The sequence below is a fragment of the Chroicocephalus ridibundus genome, chromosome 4 (assembly GCF_963924245.1).
Source record: "Chroicocephalus ridibundus chromosome 4, bChrRid1.1, whole genome shotgun sequence".
Classification (NCBI taxonomy): Eukaryota; Metazoa; Chordata; class Aves; order Charadriiformes; family Laridae; genus Chroicocephalus; species Chroicocephalus ridibundus.
This window is the reverse complement of record NC_086287.1, coordinates 33258808-33278542: the sequence shown is the minus strand read 5'-3', so window position 1 is coordinate 33278542 and position 19735 is coordinate 33258808. Positions and strand designations below refer to the sequence as shown.

General features: G+C 36.9%; 1 protein-coding gene across 1 annotated transcript in view; it reads left to right on the top strand.

Moving 5' to 3' along the window:
- The window catches only part of ARHGAP5 (Rho GTPase activating protein 5), a 50968-nt gene that overhangs the window by 10281 nt on the left and 20952 nt on the right, over positions 1–19735 (top strand). Inside the window, exons 3-4 of the mRNA XM_063331920.1 lie at positions 1662–5558; positions 16437–16584. Coding sequence (XP_063187990.1) covers positions 1836–5558; positions 16437–16584 — 3871 coding nt within the window. The 5' untranslated portion in view covers positions 1662–1835. The remainder of the gene's footprint in view (positions 1–1661; positions 5559–16436; positions 16585–19735) is intronic.

Here is a 19735-nt window from a genome sequence, read left to right as displayed (position 1 = left end):
GCTAAACAGTCCCAGCTCTCCCTGCCTTTCCTTGTATGAGAGATGCTTTAGTCCCTTCATCGGCTTAGTGGCTCTTTGCCAGACTCTCTCCAGTAGCTCCATATCTCTCTTGTACTGTAGAACTGGACACAGTGCATCAGTTGTGGCCTCACCAGCAGTGCACAGAGGGGGAGGTTCACGTACTTTGTCTAATGCCACCCAGGGTAACATTAGCCTTGTTTGCCACAAGCGCACATTGCTGGCTCGTTCGTGTTGACCTTTCTATTCACTGGGATCCCCAGGTCCTTTTCTGTAAATTTGCTTTCCAGCCAGTTCACTCCCAGCATGTACTGGTACATGGGGTTATTCCTCCCTGGATGCAGGACTTCGCAGTGCACAAGGTTCCTATCAGCCTATGTCTTCAGCCTGTTGAGGTCTCCCTAAATGGCAGCAGAAAGCCCTGGTGTATCAGCCACTCCTCCCAGTTTTGTTATCAGCAGACTTGCTAAGGGTACTCTCTGCCCCATCATGCAAGTCATTAATGAAGATGTTGACCCAGTATTGGCCCCTGGACTACACTGCTAGTTACTGGCCCCCAACTAGATTTCACGCCACTGACCACAACCTGTTGGGCTCAGTCATTCAGCTATTCAATTTTTTATGTTTTTCTCATAATGTAATTGTTTATAAAACAGAAAATATCTTTCCATTTGCATTATGTATGTAAGCAAAGTCTTCTAATTAATAACAGAGAGTTAGTAATAATTGTTATACTTGACCACTGCTTCAATAAAGCCACTGGAACCTTGTAATAATTCTGTGGAAGTTTGAGGGTAGATATAGTAGGCTTTGTTTACAGTTATTAAAAGTTTTGTTTTTTCTAGAAACAGAAGGAATGATACTGCATTGTAATCTTAAAATCTCAGACATAAGTCTTATTTTTCTGTACCTAGTATCCGCATGACAACATTTGTATTTTTCTGTAGAATTCAAGTTAGAAACTTCTCCTTAAAAGCATTTTACTGTTAGTATACAAATAAGGTAGTTTACTTCTGCAGATAGGTAGTGGCTGAGCCACGTTGCCAACTTCCTGGTTTTACAGGTTCTCATTTTGAAAGTTTCTTTGCTGAAACCTAAAACCAAACCTACAAATGCACACACAAGTGGTGTTATTCACACAGGTAGCCATGCTATCTAGTGGAAGTATGAGCGTGGATAGAAGAGAATATGTATGTCAATGTTGTGTTTAGGGGTTTTGTGTTGTATTTATTGTAGTGGAAAATGCTTCTAGTGCCTAGTACCCATAAGCTGTGAAAGAAAGCAGTAATTTGGGGCTTTGGGTGTGGGGGTTTGGTTTTGGTGGTGTGGGTTTTTTTTTGTTTGTTTTGTTTTTGTTTTTTTAGAAGTGTGCTGATCATCTATCAAAATAGGTGATGAACTATTATTAAACTGTGCCTAAAACCTGTTTCCTGTTTATTTTTAAATTTATAATATAAGTAGCATTAACAGGAATGAGTTATGAGTTTAGGATCTCATTTAAAGTTGTACAGTTTTCATATACACAGAAAACAATTTCAGGCTGAGCAAGCAAAAGTGCTTTTTAAAACTTCTTTTCTCTCGTGAATATTAGAAAGAAATACCTGCAAGCTCTAAATTTTTTTTTTCCTCTTTGTTTTCTTTAGGAAGATGATCCTCCTCATCCTGATTATCTGAAGTTCTCTCGATGACAAGCTGAAGCAGGAACAATTGAAAGCTATCTGGAACCCTGGATATACAACTTAAATTTGTAGGAACCTTTCCAGAATGAAAACCACATACAGTTACCTTGATAATTGCAAAAGGATGAGAGGAAAGTTATGATGGCAAAAAACAAAGAGCCACGTCCCCCATCTTATGCTGTTAGTATTGTTGGACTGTCTGGAACTGAAAAGGACAAAGGTAATTGTGGAGTTGGAAAGTCGTGTTTGTGCAATAGATTCGTTCGTTCAAAAGCAGATGAATACTATCCTGAGCATACCTCTGTGCTTAGCACAATTGACTTTGGAGGAAGAGTTGTTAACAATGATCACTTTTTGTACTGGGGTGACGTAACACAAAGTGGTGAGGATGGAATTGAGTGCAGAATTCATGTAATTGAACAGACTGAGTTCATTGATGATCAGACTTTCTTGCCTCATCGGAGTACGAATTTACAACCATATATAAAACGTGCAGCTGCCTCCAAACTGCAGTCAGCAGAAAAACTAATGTACATTTGCACAGATCAATTAGGCTTGGAGCAAGACTTTGAGCAAAAACAAATGCCTGAAGGGAAATTAAGCATAGATGGGTTTGTATTGTGCATTGATGTAAGCCAAGGATGCAATAGGAAGTTTGATGATCAACTTAAATTTGTGAATAATCTCTATATCCAGCTCTCAAAATCTAAAAAACCCATAATAATAGCAGCAACGAAATGTGATGAATGTGTGGATCATTACCTGCGAGAGGTTCAGGCCTTTGCTTCAAATAAGAAGAACCTTGTGGTAGTGGAAACATCAGCAAGATTCAATGTCAATGTTGAAACATGTTTTACTGCACTGGTACAGATGATGGATAAAACTCGTGGTAAACCGAAAATAATCCCCTATCTGGATGCCTATAAAACTCAAAGACAGCTGGTTGTTACAGCAACAGATAAGTTTGAAAAACTTGTCCAAACTGTGAGAGACTATCATGCAACTTGGAAAACTGTTAGTAATAAACTGAAAAACCACCCTGATTATGAAGAGTACATAAATTTGGAAGGAACAAAAAAGGCCAAAAATACGTTTTCAAAACACATAGAGCAGCTTAAACAGGAACATATTAGAAAAAGAAAAGAAGAATATATTAATGCATTGCCAAGAGCTCTTAATACTCTTCTGTCAAATCTTGACGAGATTGAACACTTGAGCTGGTCAGAAGCCTTGAAATTAATGGAGAAAAGGCCTGACTTCCAGTCCTGCTTTGTAGTGCTTGAAAAAACACCCTGGGATGAAACTGACCATATAGATAAAGTGAATGACAGAAGGATTCCATTTGACCTTCTCACCACGCTAGAAGCAGAAAAAGTTTATCAAAACCATGTGCAGCATCTTATATCTGAAAAAAGGAGGGTTGAAATGAAGGAGAAATTCAAAAAAACTCTTGAGAAAATCCAGTTCATTTCACCCGGACAGCCATGGGAAGAAGTTATATGTTTTGTGGTGGAGGACGAAGCATTCAAATACATCACTGATGCAGACAGTAAGGAAGTGTATGGTAGGCATCAGAGGGAGATTGTTGAAAAAGCCAAAGAGGAGTTTCAGGAAATGCTTTTTGAACATTCAGAGCTGTTTTATGACCTGGATCTTAATGCAACACCAAGTTCAGATAAAATGAGTGAAATTCATGCAGTTCTGAGTGAAGAACCTAGATACAAAGCTTTACAGAAACTTGCACCTGATAGAGAATCTCTTCTGCTTAAACACATAGGATTTGTTTATCACCCAACTAAAGAAACCTGTCTCAGTGGCCAGAATTGCACGGACATTAAAGTAGAGCAGTTACTTGCCAACAGTCTACTGCAACTAGACCATGGCCGCTCAAATTTATACCACGATAGTGCCAATATTGATAAAGTCAATCTTTTCATTTTGGGGAAAGATGGTCTTGCACAAGAACTGGCAAATGAAATTCGGACACAATCCACTGATGATGAATATGCATTAGATGGAAAAATATATGAACTAGATCTTAGGCCAGTTGATGCAAAATCCCCATACCTGTTGACTCAATTGTGGACATCAGCCTTCAAGCCACATGGTTGTTTCTGCGTGTTTAACTCTATTGAATCGCTGAATTTTATTGGGGAGTGCATTGCAAAAATAAGGGCTGAAGCAGCTCAGATAAGGAGAGACAAGTATATGGCTAATCTTCCATTTACGTTAATACTGGCTAACCAGAGGGATAGCGTCAGCAAGAACCTGCCTATTCTGAGACATCAGGGACAGCAATTGGCAAACAAATTACAGTGTCCTTTTGTAGATGTGCCTGCTGGTACATATCCACGTAAATTTAATGAGACCCAAATAAAACAAGCTCTGAGGGGAGTACTGGAAGCAGTTAAACACAATTTTGATGTTGTAAGTCCAGTTCCCGCCATTAAGGATCTGTCAGAAGCTGACTTGCGAATTGTCATGTGTGCCATGTGTGGCGATCCGTTTAGTGTGGATCTTATTCTTTCACCCTTCCTTGATTCTCACTCCTGTAGTGCTGCTCAGGCTGGCCAGAATAATTCTGTGATGCTTGATAAAATAATAGGTGAAAAGAGGCGCCGAATACAGATAACTATATTATCATATCATTCTTCAATTGGTGTAAGGAAAGATGAACTTGTTCATGGATATATACTGGTCTATTCTGCGAAGCGGAAGGCATCCATGGGAATGCTTCGGGCGTTTCTTTCTGAAGTCCAGGATACGATTCCTGTCCAGTTAGTGGCTGTTACTGATAGCCAGGCAGACTTCTTTGAGAATGAAGCAATCAAGGAACTCATGACTGAAGGAGAACACATAGCAACAGAGATTACTGCTAAGTTTACAGCTTTGTATTCATTATCTCAATATCATCGTCAAACTGAGGTTTTCACATTGTTCTTCAGTGATGTATTAGAGAAGAAAAACATGATTGAAAGTTCTTATATGTCAGACAGCACAAGGGAAACAACACATACAAGTGAAGACGTTTTTCCAAGATCTCCCAGAGGAAGTTCACTTGACTATAATTATCCAGATTCAGAGGATGATACTGAAGGACCACCACCTTACAGTCCAATTGGTGATGATGTAAGGTTACTCCCAGCACCTAGTGACCGTTCAAAGTACCGATTGGATTTGGAAGGAAATGAGTATCCTATTCACAGTACACCTCTTAATTGTCATGACCATGAACGCAACCATAAAGTGCCTCCTCCAATAAAACCGAAACCACTTGTTCCAAGAACAAATGTGAAAAAACTGGATCCTAACCTCCTGAAAACAATTGAGGCAGGTATTGGCAAAAACCCCAGGAAACAACCTTCTCGAGTGCCTGCGGCACCACCAGAAGATATAGACCAATCTGACAACTATGCTGAACCTATTGACACTATTTTCAAACATAAAGGTTTTGCAGATGACATCTACGCGGTCCCAGATGATAGTCAGAATCGTATTATTAAAGTTAGAAACTCAATTGTTATAAATACCCAAGGTGAGGAAGAAAATGGGTTTTCTGATAGAATATCCAAAAGTCATGGGGAAAGAAGGCCGTCAAAATACAAGTATAAGTCTAAGACTTTGTTCAGCAAAGCTAAGTCTTACTATAGGCGAACACATTCAGATGCAAGCGATGATGAGGCTTTCACCACCTCTAAAACTAAAAGAAAAGGAAGACATCGTGGAAGTGAAGAAGACCCACTTCTTTCACCTGTTGAAACATGGAAGGGTGGCATAGATAACCCTGCTATTACATCGGATCAAGAATTGGATGATAAAAAAACGAAAAAGAAAATTCACAAACCAAAAGAAGATAAGAAGGTAAGTCGATTTAAATTTTATTTACAGCTTCTGGTGCATTGCAAGAATGGAAGAGTCAAAATATGCAAAAGTTGCACGACATGTTGAAACAAGTGCTTTAAAATTTTGATGTAGCATTGTTTGATTTTTGTCCAAGTTTCTACTTAACTTGCTTGGAACTAGCAAACCCGAGGGAATGAGATGACTTGTCTACCTATCAGCTGTTCAATAAATTTCAGTTCTAGTCACCTCTGCATGTACATGTGCAGTCTCCCTTCCGTATGAGTAAGTGAAGGCAGAATTTGGTCTGCAGATCCTTCTTTGTTGATCGTAACAGGGTTTTTTTTGTTTTGTTTTGGTTGGTATTTTGTTTTTTTTCTTTTTTTTTTTTTTTTTTTAAAAAGCTGCTATATGAGTTCTTGGGTAGAACTGGTTCTTTCAGTTCTTGCAGTTCTGGCTATTGGAATGAAGTTTAGGGCAGGTGAATGAAAGGGTTGCTTTCTTTTTAATTCGCAATTGTCTACCTGTAACTCTAAAACAAGATTGTGGAAAGGAAACTTTGTATAGTGGTTTTACTGACTGCTGCATTTTCCTAGTGTAGGCAAGCAAGTAATCAAATTGAAAGCTGTGCTACCTGTACAATTCTCTATTCAAACAAACAAAAAAGGGGGGGGAAAAAATGCATGCCCAGTGTGGGTTTCTGAGTAATAATAATGTGACATTCTGAGTTGAAAAATGTCAGCATTTTATTTTGATCTTTATGCTTGATAGTTACTTATTTTTTGACTTAACTACTTTAAAAACTGTTATATCAAGGTAGTGTTGTGGTGTAGGTACTGGATATATACTCTTTATAGTTTAGATTTTAATTTTAGGCTAGCCATCATTGTCTTGCGTAGTTGTTTTTTTTTTTAACACTAAATCGGAAGCATTCCTAGTCAGTTAGATATTTTCTTTCTTGTCTCAAAATAAGTCAATCTTTAATGCTGTCTTTTGTAGCATTTTAAAATAGTCCCTTTTACTGTTAATCTGACAGTACTTGAATAGAAACAGGTTTTGTTTAAGTAGAACATAGTTACATTTTTACTAAAGGATTAAATTTTGAATTGTACTTCCTAGTATGCAGCTGTGATTTGAATTACACAGGACTGATTTAAAGGACACTAAATTTTCATACTCATAAGCGTAGATAATGATGTCTTGTGGGCATAAAATCATATGGTTAAAGATACTTTGAAGTTATTCTTTTTGGGAAACTTAATTTTTTTTAAAATAACTTATATACTTTTGATTAAAATAATCTTGCTACATAGAAATCGAAATGTAGTATTCATAATCCTCCTGCTGTCTCAGCTGTGTTGAGTTGACAGAAAGTTCCTCCAAGTTGGATATTTATGTTTAAACTGTGTAGACCTACTATAGTGGGGTCTTCTCTTCCTGGCGTTGTGTCAGGAAACCCACTAGTATCTCTACCAAAGCCTCTACTTGTGGCTTTTGCCTGTTGAGAGGCAGCCTTAGTTGGAAGTTTCAGGCTGTTCCAAATTTTTATAGTGGTAAAGACTTTTGAAGAGTACAAGAGTTGTTTCAAGTTTTGTTTTTAATGCACCTCTTGGTTTTGTGATTGTTTTTGGTTTTGTTTGTTTTGGGGTGGTTTTTTGGTTTGGTTTGGTTTTTTTTTTTTTACTTGCAAGTTGTGGTCCAGGGCTGATACTTTCAAATTAGTCAGAGAAAGCTTTTAATAGCAGAAGTGCAAATTATTGTAATGATGGAGAAAGCAAATTTAACTTGATAGCTAAAATGTTTGCAAGCATTCAAAATACCTAAGAATGTTGAGTGCTTAGTGCTTTTGATAAGTAGTGACTTCTGTGTGTGTTGACTTGCATTATGTTGGACGGAGAGTAGTTCAGTTCATGTGATGAGTCATTCTAGTTCATAATATACTCCCTTGGTGTTTTTTTAACTGTTGATTTTTTTTTTCAGGAGTTTTATTGGTTTCGGAACTTATTCACCATGTTTTCCTGTGTTGTTTTAGATGAGCAGCTAGCAGTCTTTAATTACAAAAACTCAAAAATTATTCAAATGATATTTTCCTTGTTGCGTGTTATTTAGTCCATGTGAGAGATGTTAGCGCACAGCTATTTACAGATTACTTCCTGTTTTTTTGACAACTTTGACTGTGTAAATGTGAAAGCAAGAAATAAAACTTTTGTGCTCTTTTCTGAATATTTCTTAAAGCTCTTACTGATACTTTTTCTAAATTATTCAGCTGTATGTAAAGGAAATGCAAGATACACATGTAACTATTCTTGCTATAATTATAGTGATTCTGAAATACAGAAATCTTAGGAACAAAATGAATTTGTTTGGAAAAACTCAACCTTTGAAGTCTGAGGTCCTCATTGTCTTTGTCAAGGATTATGACTTGATTTTGTTTTTTTTTTTTTAAATCAGCTTTGTAGTATGATGTTGCTTTTTAAAACCTAAATAGAATGTAACATTCTTGATACTCCTTTGATCGTTGAGGAGTTTGAGATGTGGTGTTTCTGGGTGGGTTTCTTGTATGGTATTGCAGAAATCTCCTATGCACTATCATTTGTGGTTTTTGTACTTCAGTTTTCAGTTATGCAAAGCAGGTTTCATATAGAGAAAAAATTTGCCTATGCAGATTTTTACATTTGGGATTTCTTGGGTTTGGTTCTTTTTTCTCCCCATTTATGACAATTACTTTAAAATTAAACACAACGGAAGTTTCTGACAGTGGTATTTACTTTCCTTTTGGAGGTTCTGGAAAATGTTTTAAAGGCAGACCCACAATAAGAAAACATATAAAGTGTTTCAAGAAAGAGGCATGAACTTGCTTGTTCTGTCCTGATGCTTTCAGACCCTAGTCTCCTAAATTACAAGATGAAATCATATAAAGGTAGAGCACTAGGACAGATATAGGGAGGCAGGTGATGGATGTAGAGTGATTGTATGATTCAGGTAAAAAATTGAAGGGAAAAGGGTAAGAGCTGGATGGGTAGGAAGGAGGAAGAGAGTTCTGGCAAACAATAGAGTAGGAAAAACAACAGTTCATTTTTACAACCCTGAAATTAATAGTTGTAGTTTGACTGATCTGCTAAGACATACGTACCAAACTTTTTAAAAAAATCTGTTGTGAACACGTTAATAAAGGCAGAAGTAAGTACTCAGAATTGTACTACTTGTTGCTATTGGGAACCATAAATTATAATGTTTTACTGTGGAAAGTATAGCAATGAAAAATCTGTGGCGAGCAGGTAACGTTACTTGCAAGGTCCTCTAACATTGCTTACTACCAAAGGAAATTAAACAATTTACACAATTTAAAACTGAGACCAGTTAAGTAAGTGTGCTTTGGTCTTAATTATTTGTCCACTGTTGTTGTCCATAACAGTGGGTTTGTGTTCTCAGATCTTGTTTCTATATACTGGTAGCCAGATCTGTAAGAACCATCTTTGAGCTCTTGTTCCCAATTATCACAGAACTGATTCCTGTAAAAACTTGTATCCCCTCATTCTCACTATTCTTAAAACTCCTCCAGAACTTCTATTTCCTCTGTATTATGGTGAGGAATCTTCTTGCAATTACCAGTTTTCACCTTTCCTTGTGGGTAACCTTTCGCCTGAAGTGTTTTTTCTTTTTGTGGTATCTGTCAACTATGAACAGGTAAAGAGAGTCATCTGTGAAGAGGTGAAGAGAATATAGCTGCTTCTTGACCTCTTATGTTTTCGAGTGAGGATGACAGAAGCTGTCTATAGTATTGCAAATAATGTCATAGTAGTGCACCATATAATCTCAATATTTGTTGACCTGTACTAGAAATTACTACCTGATACAATTGTGTGATTGCACCCAACTTTTTCTTAGCCGCATTTATTGTCACGTTATTCCTAATGTCACGTCATTAGGAACCAAGCCTATTCGTGGTCTTGGTAATTTCCAGCTAATGACTTCCTACCATATAGTCCAGGTGGTTTATAGTACATGCACATTATGGTACATACACACATGTATAGTACATACACATCATTTGTGTACATTATTGTACATGCTACATGCATGTTCCAGTGCGTGCTTTTTCCATTAGTCGATGACTCTGTCCTTTTTGTTGTTGAATATGATCCTGTTTCTGTTACTCCAGTTGTCACGGTAGTTTCCTATATGCCACCATCAAATGCCTTACTAAAGTCCAGGTTGGTAAAACCAACTGATCATTGTAGTTTCTTTGCCTGAAGAAAAGAATACATGTTTTCAATGGAGAAGGTTGAATCAGTTTAGCATAGTCTTAACTTGTGATACACCCCCCTCCTATCCTGTTTCATGTTATTACCATGTTTCTAAATGTTCTGAAAAATATTGTATGGCCTTGCATGTGCTGTTAACTAGTGGACTGTTAAACTTTTTCTGGTAGGGAAGTATACGAAGAAAAGCGGAGAGAAGAAAAAAAGAAAGCAGACTGGCTTCAGAGTCATAGGACTTGTTAGCCAAGTTGGTGTGGAGTTGCGTGCACGCTATGCTTGAAAGCTTTCAAGTGCATGGTGTGTGCTGGTATTTGTTAAGCTATGATGTGCTTTTTTTTTCTCCTACAGAACTTTTTTCTGTAAAAGTTTCTCATATGAAAAAGCACCTAGTCCTTTCTGCTGTTATTATGCAAAGTATTTCTCAGATTAAATGTATTTTCTAGAGTGAATTTGCCCCTATATCAACATGCTTTCTATGTTTGATTATCTGTTCCTTTACCAATGTTCACAGACATGGGAGGAACTAAGCACAGAGAACAATGTTCATATGCAACTTTGCCTCAGCTGTTTCCTCTTTGTCAAGTTAGACCTCTCCAGCTGAGATGTGTGCTCATTTGTTTCCATGTCTTTTTCAAAAATTGCAAGTGGGAACTACAAGTAGATGCTTATCTCAATTATAATTTTTAACACTGTAATAGTAAGGTCTAGTATAGAACAATTATTGTCTGTTGGTATGCACCAGTCTCTTTAAAAGCAGCAGCCTTGCAGGCCATATAATAAATTAATTTTGTCTTTAGTTTAACTTGATTAGTTTGGAGTTATGGGGCAACAGAGAGAAAATGCAGAAAATTTCAGAACATGAAAGGGCAGTGAAAATTCCTAGAGGATAAGGATCTTGCTGTAGGAAGCCTTCTTGCATCTCATACAGGAGGAACGTCTTCACGTGTGTGCAGTAACCCTAAAGCAGTTTATGCGTTGATCAAAGGCCCAAAGTGCTCTTTGGCTTTTCATTGTTCTTACCATCTTCTCATGTGTAAACAAGCTTGATAGAAATATTTTTTTTATTACTTATAAATTATTATTGATTTATCTATTGTGATTATTACTACATTAAATAATTGCAAGTTATTTATGACCCTTGTCTTAATTTAGTAATTCCCTGGACAGCAGGGAGCCTGCATGGTCTGGAAACCTGTAGCTATTCTCTATAGTTTCAATTAATAACTTATTATTTATCTTTACTATGGAATTGATGAGTATTAAAAATTTACCCATCTAATCTAGAGCTCTTACCTTTGTGAACACTTTGAGATATGTTGAGTGTCTAATTTAGGCTGTATTTTTTTCCCCTCTTATAAAGTATAGGTTTTTTAGTTTTTATCCTCCCCAGCATATCAAGAACAGCAAATATCCTGAATACATTTCTGCAGAGGGAAAGGCAGAGCCTCATCTTGAAATAAAGGCCTCTTGCCTTGTTGTGGAAGAATTATTTTGTTAATACATTTGTAAAAGGAAGAATAAGATTAGTATGAGTATCTTTCCTTTTTTCTTTGTACGGAAGAAATTATTTGAAGTACTTCTGAAAACAAATTCTAACTACAGAGATCTTGTAAACAGTGTAGTTGATTAACTGACCAGTGATCATTCTTTGACATGCCATTGTTAAAAGTTAAATGTGAAAAAGTTTCAGAAATTTACTATTTTTGTTCTTTGACCAACAGTCAATAGTTTTATTATTCAAGGTCTGATTTTCTTAAATTTTTTTGTGACTGGTGTTTCCAGCTGTGTTGTTAAATTAAATCTGAAAAATAGTGCTTTAAAACATTATGCCTTGTAACCTTGTTTGCAAACAACATTCATTGTTTCCAAAGAAGATTGTGAATTGCATTCTTTACATTTTCCTTTATACCAAGATGATTGTAGGTTGCTTTTTACTTTAAATTATTCTGAAAACTTGTCTCAATATTTCAGCAAGAAAAATCCGATAGCACCTAGTTGGATTCTCACATAGCTTACTCTGGCTTGTTTTAGAACACAATATTAGTACAGGTTTGATGTCTACTTTTCTATGCTTAATCTTGTTTGCTCACATTATAACTTCAAAACTATATGAAATTTTATTTTCAACTATTGCTGAAATAGTGTTAGGTACTGTATAGCCCAGGTGCCTTGATCTCAGTTTTAATAAGGCTATGGTAAATGTGAGAAATGGGAGATCAACTTCCATTTTTATTCAGCTGTTTTTGTGTAAATTCAGTGGTTGATTTAGCAAAGTATTATCTACTTCAGACTGGAACGTACAGTGATGATTTTTATTTTTTTTTCCTTCCTGAGGAGTATAGGAAGTATCAAAGTATGTACTTTCAGGTTTCATCTGTTCAAATTTAGCACTCTTAAAATGCATATTTGGAGCCATATGCCTTTTTGAGTCTCCGTAGTTTAAAACTTAGTGTAACAAGCTGGAACTCTAAAAATGGCAGAAGGCATGAGGGGAAGAAAGAGAGAGCATGTTAGGGACCATCATCTGCATTATTCATATGTCATATAGTTTCTGAAGAGCTAGCCATGAATTAGAGATTACAAATACTTTATTAAGCCTATTAAATGAATGTTGTTCATGCTGTGTGGTTTTATGAAATATTTTAATAGTCCTGAATGTATTGACTTTGCTCTCCATGACCCTACAGCTGACTGCAAACGAAGCAGGCAGAAAATTTCCTTTGTGTTAAAAGTAGTAGTGAAGTGTTTGGGAGGTAAAGTGGCTGAATTTCCCCTTTGATAAATGCATTATGATGGTAGTTCTGGTGGGGTGGGGGTGGGAAAAAAAAGGAAGGGGAGCCCTTCTTGAACAAAGAGGACTTGCTAGAGTAAGCAGCCCATCCATAAAAGGGGGTTGATAGACAGGTTCAGGCAGTTTTTTAGTTTTCTAAGTGAATTTTAAAAGGTTGTATTTAAGTGCATTGTACTCTCAAGACTCAGAGCTGGCTGAAGTTTCAGTCTAGTTTCTCTGTAGAAGGTGAGTGCTGCTTACCTCGTTCCCTGGTGCCTCCAGTCAAGAGGGTTAATCTTGAGTATACTGTAAATCTACATTTTCATGGTTTTCTGCTTTTTATAAAAATATTTCTAGTTTTGAAATCAAAAATTGTATATTGTGCCATGCTAGAATACATGCATTCGTGTTTACCTTGTCTTTTATAAAGAGGATTTCAGCTAATTTTTGCAACGCATTTCACTGATTAAACTACTGTAATTAAAGCAATATGGTGGGTAAATGCTTTTGGTATCAGCAACACAAGGCAACTTTCAGATTCTTAGAGTTAAAATGCTTTCCTGCATCTGGATGGTGCATTTGGATCAGCTGGAGGTTTGGCATTAACCTTTGTTAGGGTATGAAGAGAAGTTGTCTTTGGCACGAAGCAAGCGGTGAATGTTGGAAAGCTTAATCAATTATAAAAAAAACCAGATTTATATGAAAAGTAAGGATTTCAGCTTTATGGTCTTGGGCTTGTGTTTTAATTACTAACATGAAACAGTGGTTTGTGAAACAATGAGCTTTTTGCTAGGATTAACTAACCAAACTTTTGTGCTGATTGTTGTCTTCTCTAACTCGGTGCCTATTAGTCCTTTTTTATTATGATGTAGAAGCAGCATACAAAATTGTCTTTGACTGTCCCTAAATTAGTGCTCACTGTATGCAGTGTTAGGTGACTGCTGTATTGGTGGGGAGAGGAGCAGAACTATTGAACTAAAAATATTTGTGGCAAAATCATAATCTCTCTGCCAAAATCAAGGAATTTAGAAATGATTCACCTTTTTCAGGTGCTGTTTAACTAAATGAATAATTCAGTGTTGTGGTGGGTTGACCCTGGCCGGATGCCAGGTGCCCACCAAAGCTGCTGTGTCACTCCCACTCCTCATCTGGACAGGGGAGAGAAAATACAATGAAAGCCTCATGGGTTGAGATAGGGACAGGGAGATCATTCACCAGTTACTGTCACAGGCAAACTGGACTCAACTTGGTGAAAATTAATTTAATTTATTGCTAATTAGAAGTCAGAGTAGGGTAATGAGAAATAAAATGAAATCTTAAATGACCTTCCTCCCACCCCTCCCTTCTTCCGGGGCTCAACTTCACTCACGAATTCTCTACTACTTCCCCACCAGTGGCACAGGGGGACAGGGAATAGGGGTTGTGATCAGTTCATCACTTGTTGTTTCTGCTGCTCCTTCCTCCTCAGAGGAAGGACTCCTCACAGTTTGCCCCTGCTCCAGTGTAGGGTCTTTCCCATGGGAGACAGTCCTCCACAAACTTCTCCAACGTGAGAACTTCCCATGGGCTGCGGTTCTTCGGAAACTGCTCCAGCATGGGTTCCCCATGTGGTCACAAGTCCTTCCAGGAGCCTGCTGCAGCATGGGCTTCCCATGGGGTCACAACCTCCCTCAGGCATCCACCTGCTCTGGCATGGGGTCCTCCATGTGCTGCAGGTTGATATCTGCTCCACCGTTAACCTCCATGGGCTGCAGGGAGGTATTCTCACTCCTGTCTTCTGGCTGCTGCTGTGCAGTTGGTTTGTCTTTGTTTTTTTTTTTTTTTTTTTCCCTTCTTAAATTATGTTATCCCAGTGGCCCTACAACTGTTGCTGATGGGCTCGGACTTGGCCAGTGGTGGGTCTATCTTGGAGCCGGCTGGCATTGGCTGTATCGGACATAGGGGAGGCTTCTGGCAGCTTCTCATAGAAGCCACCCCTGTAGCCTCCTCACTACGAAAACCTTGCCGTGCAAACGCAATACAAATGTTTAACAATGTTTTTGTTTAAATATTGTTTCATTAGAGAACTTTTAGAAGTTAACTTTACAGAGAAAAATTTATGATAGTCATTATCTTTCTTTACTAGCAGATTCAAAAGTTCTATGCTAAGACTGATGGATCAGAAAAGCTGCTATTTTTTTTCAGAGCGGAGAACAGGGATTACAAAAAAGCTTTCACTAAAGCTTATTTTTCTTAGAAATAAGACCTGAATTTTTTTCTGAAGTCATTTGATCTTTTGACAAAGATCAGGTCTCTTGCACAGTAATATGCCTTTTCATTCAGAGCAAGTTCTCCGCTTAAGAAGTCTAGATATGCAACTTGAGGAAAGCATGGGTGTCTCAGATCAGGAAATAACATAGTGGTTTTTTAAAATCATAAAATTTTCTTGTTAATTTGCAGAAGTATTTTTTGTGAGGGTTGTGTAGATAGTGTTATTTGCAGAAAGATTGGATTTGTGCTGTTGTTGGAGAGTTCACCCGCTCTCATTCCCCAAAGGAAAGGGAAACCATGAGAGAGATATTTTGATAAATATTGGACAGGAGAGAGACAAAATACATAATGATACATAATGGGAAATAGCTGATAAAATTATTATTGTAACTTTATCTGCCTTGTGATACCTAACTTCATGTTAATAGAATAGCCCTGCAACTGTCATCTCTTCTCCTACTTTACTTCTAGAGCAGCTTGAAAAGGACTTCAGGTTTTTTTTCCTTTTTTTTTTTCTTTAGTCTTTATTCTTCTTTGAATTCTTTAGACAAATTCTCACTTTCCAAATTAGAGATGAAACTGATTGTTTCAGATAGACAATTCAGCTAAGAACCCTTTCTACTTTTTTGAGTGTATAATGTTATACTTGATAGCTCAGTCCCTTCAACTATTCTTCTAAACACAGAACAATTGTTAGAAAAAAACATTCTTTATTCTGGCTTTGTGGACATATTTGATATTTCATAGTGTGTCCAGGTATTCTACACAGATAATGAAATTCATTAGTATTACAATTGTCATAAAAATTCTGTAAAATCCTAGTTTATTATTCCATTAACCAGATTGCTTTCCACTCACACCAGCAAAATTTGTTTATATTTAATTATGTTATGCTAATATCATGTCTTAATCAGAGACACACGCAGTCTTTTTCTATCTGTTGGGTCTGACATACACAGTCTGAGTGTTGCTCCATTTATTCTGAGATGATGGGGATGTGCACTGAACACCTTGGAAAACAATAATTTCAATTGGTTTTTGCTTTTTTCATTGTGTTAATGCATGTATCTCTAAAATGATCTTTCATTCAACGTTTGATAAAGATGTTTTCACTGAGTTTTACATGATCTTTAGCTTCAGCTTGGATCTTGCAGCTGCTGCTCATCTGAACTGGATGGTGCCTAAAAAAATACAATTTTATAGAAACGTAGAATCACAGAATGGTTTGGATTCGAAGGGACCTTAAAGATCATCTAGTTCCACCCCCCCTGCCATGGGCAGGGACACCTCCCACTAGACCAGGTTACTCAAAGCCCCATCCAGCCTGGCCTTGAATACTTTCAGGGATGGGGCATCCACAAATTTTCTGGGCAACCTGTTCTAGTGCCTCACCACCCTCACAGTAAAGAATTTCTTCCTAATATCTAATATAAGTTATTTGAGTGCTTTGTATCTAACGTATGCTATTTTAAAAGTACATTTATTTTTATTCAGTTTGCTGTAGAGGATTTTTAATGTCTGACAGATGTGCGATCTGTTTTTGTTTTTACTGAATGGTTGCAATGAGTTAGTTAAAATATTACCTCAATTTACTTAAATAACTCTGTTTTGTTGTAGCCGAAAAAGAAAACTAAGACATTCAATCCTCCAATCCGTAGAAACTGGGAAAGTAATTACTTTGGGATGCCCCTACAGGATCTGGTTACACCTGAGAAACCGATACCTCTGTTTGTTGAAAAATGTGTGCAATTCATTGAAGATACAGGTAAGACAGGAGAACTGTTGGAGGAAAGACTTTCCCACTTTGCATAACATGTAAAGCCTCTCATTTTCTGTTTTAAAGTACTTCTAGAATTTTATCCTTGAAATAAATCATTATGGGAAGAGCACATTTTAAAAGTAGAATGTGTTCCCTAAATTGTATGCTTAATATGTGATGGTCTTTTGTTTTTACGTACACAAATACTCAGTTTATTTTTGACAAACTTTTGAAGTTTTAGAAAACTTATATCACTTCCTAATGCCAAATGACATTTAACCCAATGGCATTCCAGTCTTACGTATCTCTCTGTTGCCGCTGTATTTTACTTCATATAGTAAAAAGCTCTGAAATCCACTTTTTTCAATTGCAGAAAACAGGTACTTGGTATGGCTTAATTAGTCAGCTTGCTTTCTTTATTTTGCTGATAAATCTAGTTTTGCATTTTAACCTGTTACAGAGACATTTATTTTCTAAATAGTGTATAGTTCTACGTGAAAAACATTAAGCAATTCGTTTAACTTGCAGATTTCTCATTTAAAGTCAAGTATTAACATATATGTGTTTGCACTAAGGTGAAATTTCACAGTATGGTTTTCTCTCTCCTTTCTCCCTGGTTGTATGTTTGTCCCTGCTTTCAGCCTATTCACTCTGTGACCATGGGGCGAGTAGGATGATCTTGCTGGTCCAACAGAAGACTACATTTAGGAGTGGGGAGTTGTTTTGAGGTTTGGGAGTGACCTGTGGTTGGGTTTTGTTTGTTTTTTTTCTTTTTTGTTTTTAAAGGTGGGGAGCACCAGTTTTCGGTTAGTGTGTAGATCTTGCTTGCTCTGAAGTTGCATAAATGCTGTATTGCTATATCTGAAGCAAATGAGAGTCTGAGGCTGACTGACTGGAGCAGAAATATGAGCAGGACCATCTTTTGATGGGTGTCTGCAGTTCGATGTTGTTTAGCATAAAGTAAAACAGCACCTTTTTTCCACACTTTCTTAGTTCTGTAATACAACTTTGGCTGTAAGATGACAGTAACATTTTTAGCAAGAGTAAAACTGAAGGGTTTTCTTTCTTAAACTAAAATTCAGTTTTACTGCCATCTGTAAGAGTAATGTTTCCAAAACTACTACTTCAGATGGTAAGCCTGATAGCTGTTTTTGAAGACTTATATACTGCATTATTGCAATAAAAAAAAAAAATTAAAAAAATAGGTGAAACCTCAGACACTGATCTTTTGGGAATCAGAGATGTTAGTATAAATCTGTCTTTAACCTTTACCTCCTATTGATTCCTTGCCCAAAGGTAAGAGCTGTATTTTCTTCCCTCCTGCTTTTGCACCTCATCCAGGAAAAAATGGGAAGGGGGAAGAAGGGTAAGGAATAGTAGAGTGGTATAGACAGTTTAATATGTATTTTGTTTGCTATTCTACGTGGTAAAAAAAAAACAAAAAACAAACCCCAAACCAAAATAATTTTATGAGTGGGTCACTGTCTGAATTGGTGTTCTTCAAAAATGGCTACATACAGCTAGCTATGTATAGCTGTATAAAAGAGATATTCACCAGTAATGAAGACCAAATGACTTTTTGAAGAGTTTGTAGAATCTAGAAGTATATCTTAAGTTTGAGCATGTTTAACTTTGTAAGAATATTTTAAAACAAGAAAATTATAAATCCAAAGAAAATTGTATTTGCTTAGAAGTAGTGTTGTCTGATATCTATTGACTTTGTGGTAGACTTTCAAAAGGAAGTCTAGTATTTCTCCCAAAGGGTTTTCACCAACTTGTGGGGTGAGAGAGAACTATAATAGTGTGGGAACATGATTCGTGGTCTTCTTTTTGTTCCTTGCAATCATCAAATCATGCAAGGGCCCAGAAGATTTAACACTTTTATTCTCCTCTAATGACCTGTCTTTGAAGAATAAGAAGTTTAATTAACCTGCTGATGTGCTCAAAATGTGAGGGGCTCCTCAACAGTGGTGACTCAGGAGGCACTCCTTTTCCTTTAGTTGTTTTGAGTATATGTTAGTTCATCCTGGAATGCTGCTGTGCAGCTACTGAAAGCTGTAGAATTTTAATTCTGGCCATACATGTGAGGTGGACAAACGTTGTGCCATCTGCACGCTTTGTTCATGGCTGTGAAGACAGTTGTTCTGTTACTATTTCTGTTAAGCACTTATTAAAGATGGAACAGAATCTCTATTTCTGATCTGTATTAAAAATTTCTTTCTCTGACTCTAGATTCTGTGTAAGTAGCTTAGGTTGTGCTTTTCAACTTCCATACTTGTCTGTGGGAGTTTTATTTTTGGTGTGTATTATTTTTATATTGGGTTAATATTCTATAGGTATTTGAGTTTCAAGCGGTGTTACAATAGAATGTATTTGTTGCCTTTGAGAGAGGAGGATGTTCACTTCCGTTGCCTTCAAATCTCATACTGAGATAGTCTCACATCATTGACTTTGGGACTATCTGAGAGAAAATTCCACAAATACAGTTTTGGAGATGATCAGTCTGCAGAAGACAAGTCAGGAGTCCAGAATGGTATTGTTCCCATTTTGGTAAAGTTGTTTTATCAGCTGCTTGGCCCTGCTGAGTCATCCAGTATTTCAGCTGTCTCGTAGCAAGTCAGCCTACTATCAGTACAAACTGAACTGAATACCTGTGTTTACTGTCATTGTCATCTTAATCAAGAAGTGCAGTCTTTTCTTGAATACAGACTCTTCTTGAATGAGGCTAATCAGTATATTTCTGTTACAGAGGACGTGTTTGTTTAGCTTTTTGTTTTAAGGTATTTTCATGGAGTTCAGCTCCTTCCCTTTGTATTACCACATGTAATTTGCGTTGTGGCTGAGTTGCAGGTTTTTTGCAAAGGTATGATTAATCTCAAATTGAAGGGCTAATCTTTATTTTTAATGTTCCCTATCTCTGCTGTATGAAATTATACAAGACTGTGCTTTGTATCCACTCATCTAAATTGTGACTGAGGCTAGAAAGTACGCAGCGTGAAAAAGTTTTCTCTGCTTTGTTTTGGATGCTGAGATGAGAAGATAATATCAGAAAGTGTCTTTGAAGATTCTTACTACACCATAAACCTTAAAGAATTGAGTGCATGCAGAAAATACTGTCATAGTTTTGTTTTACCATACTCTTCTGGAATATCCTCAA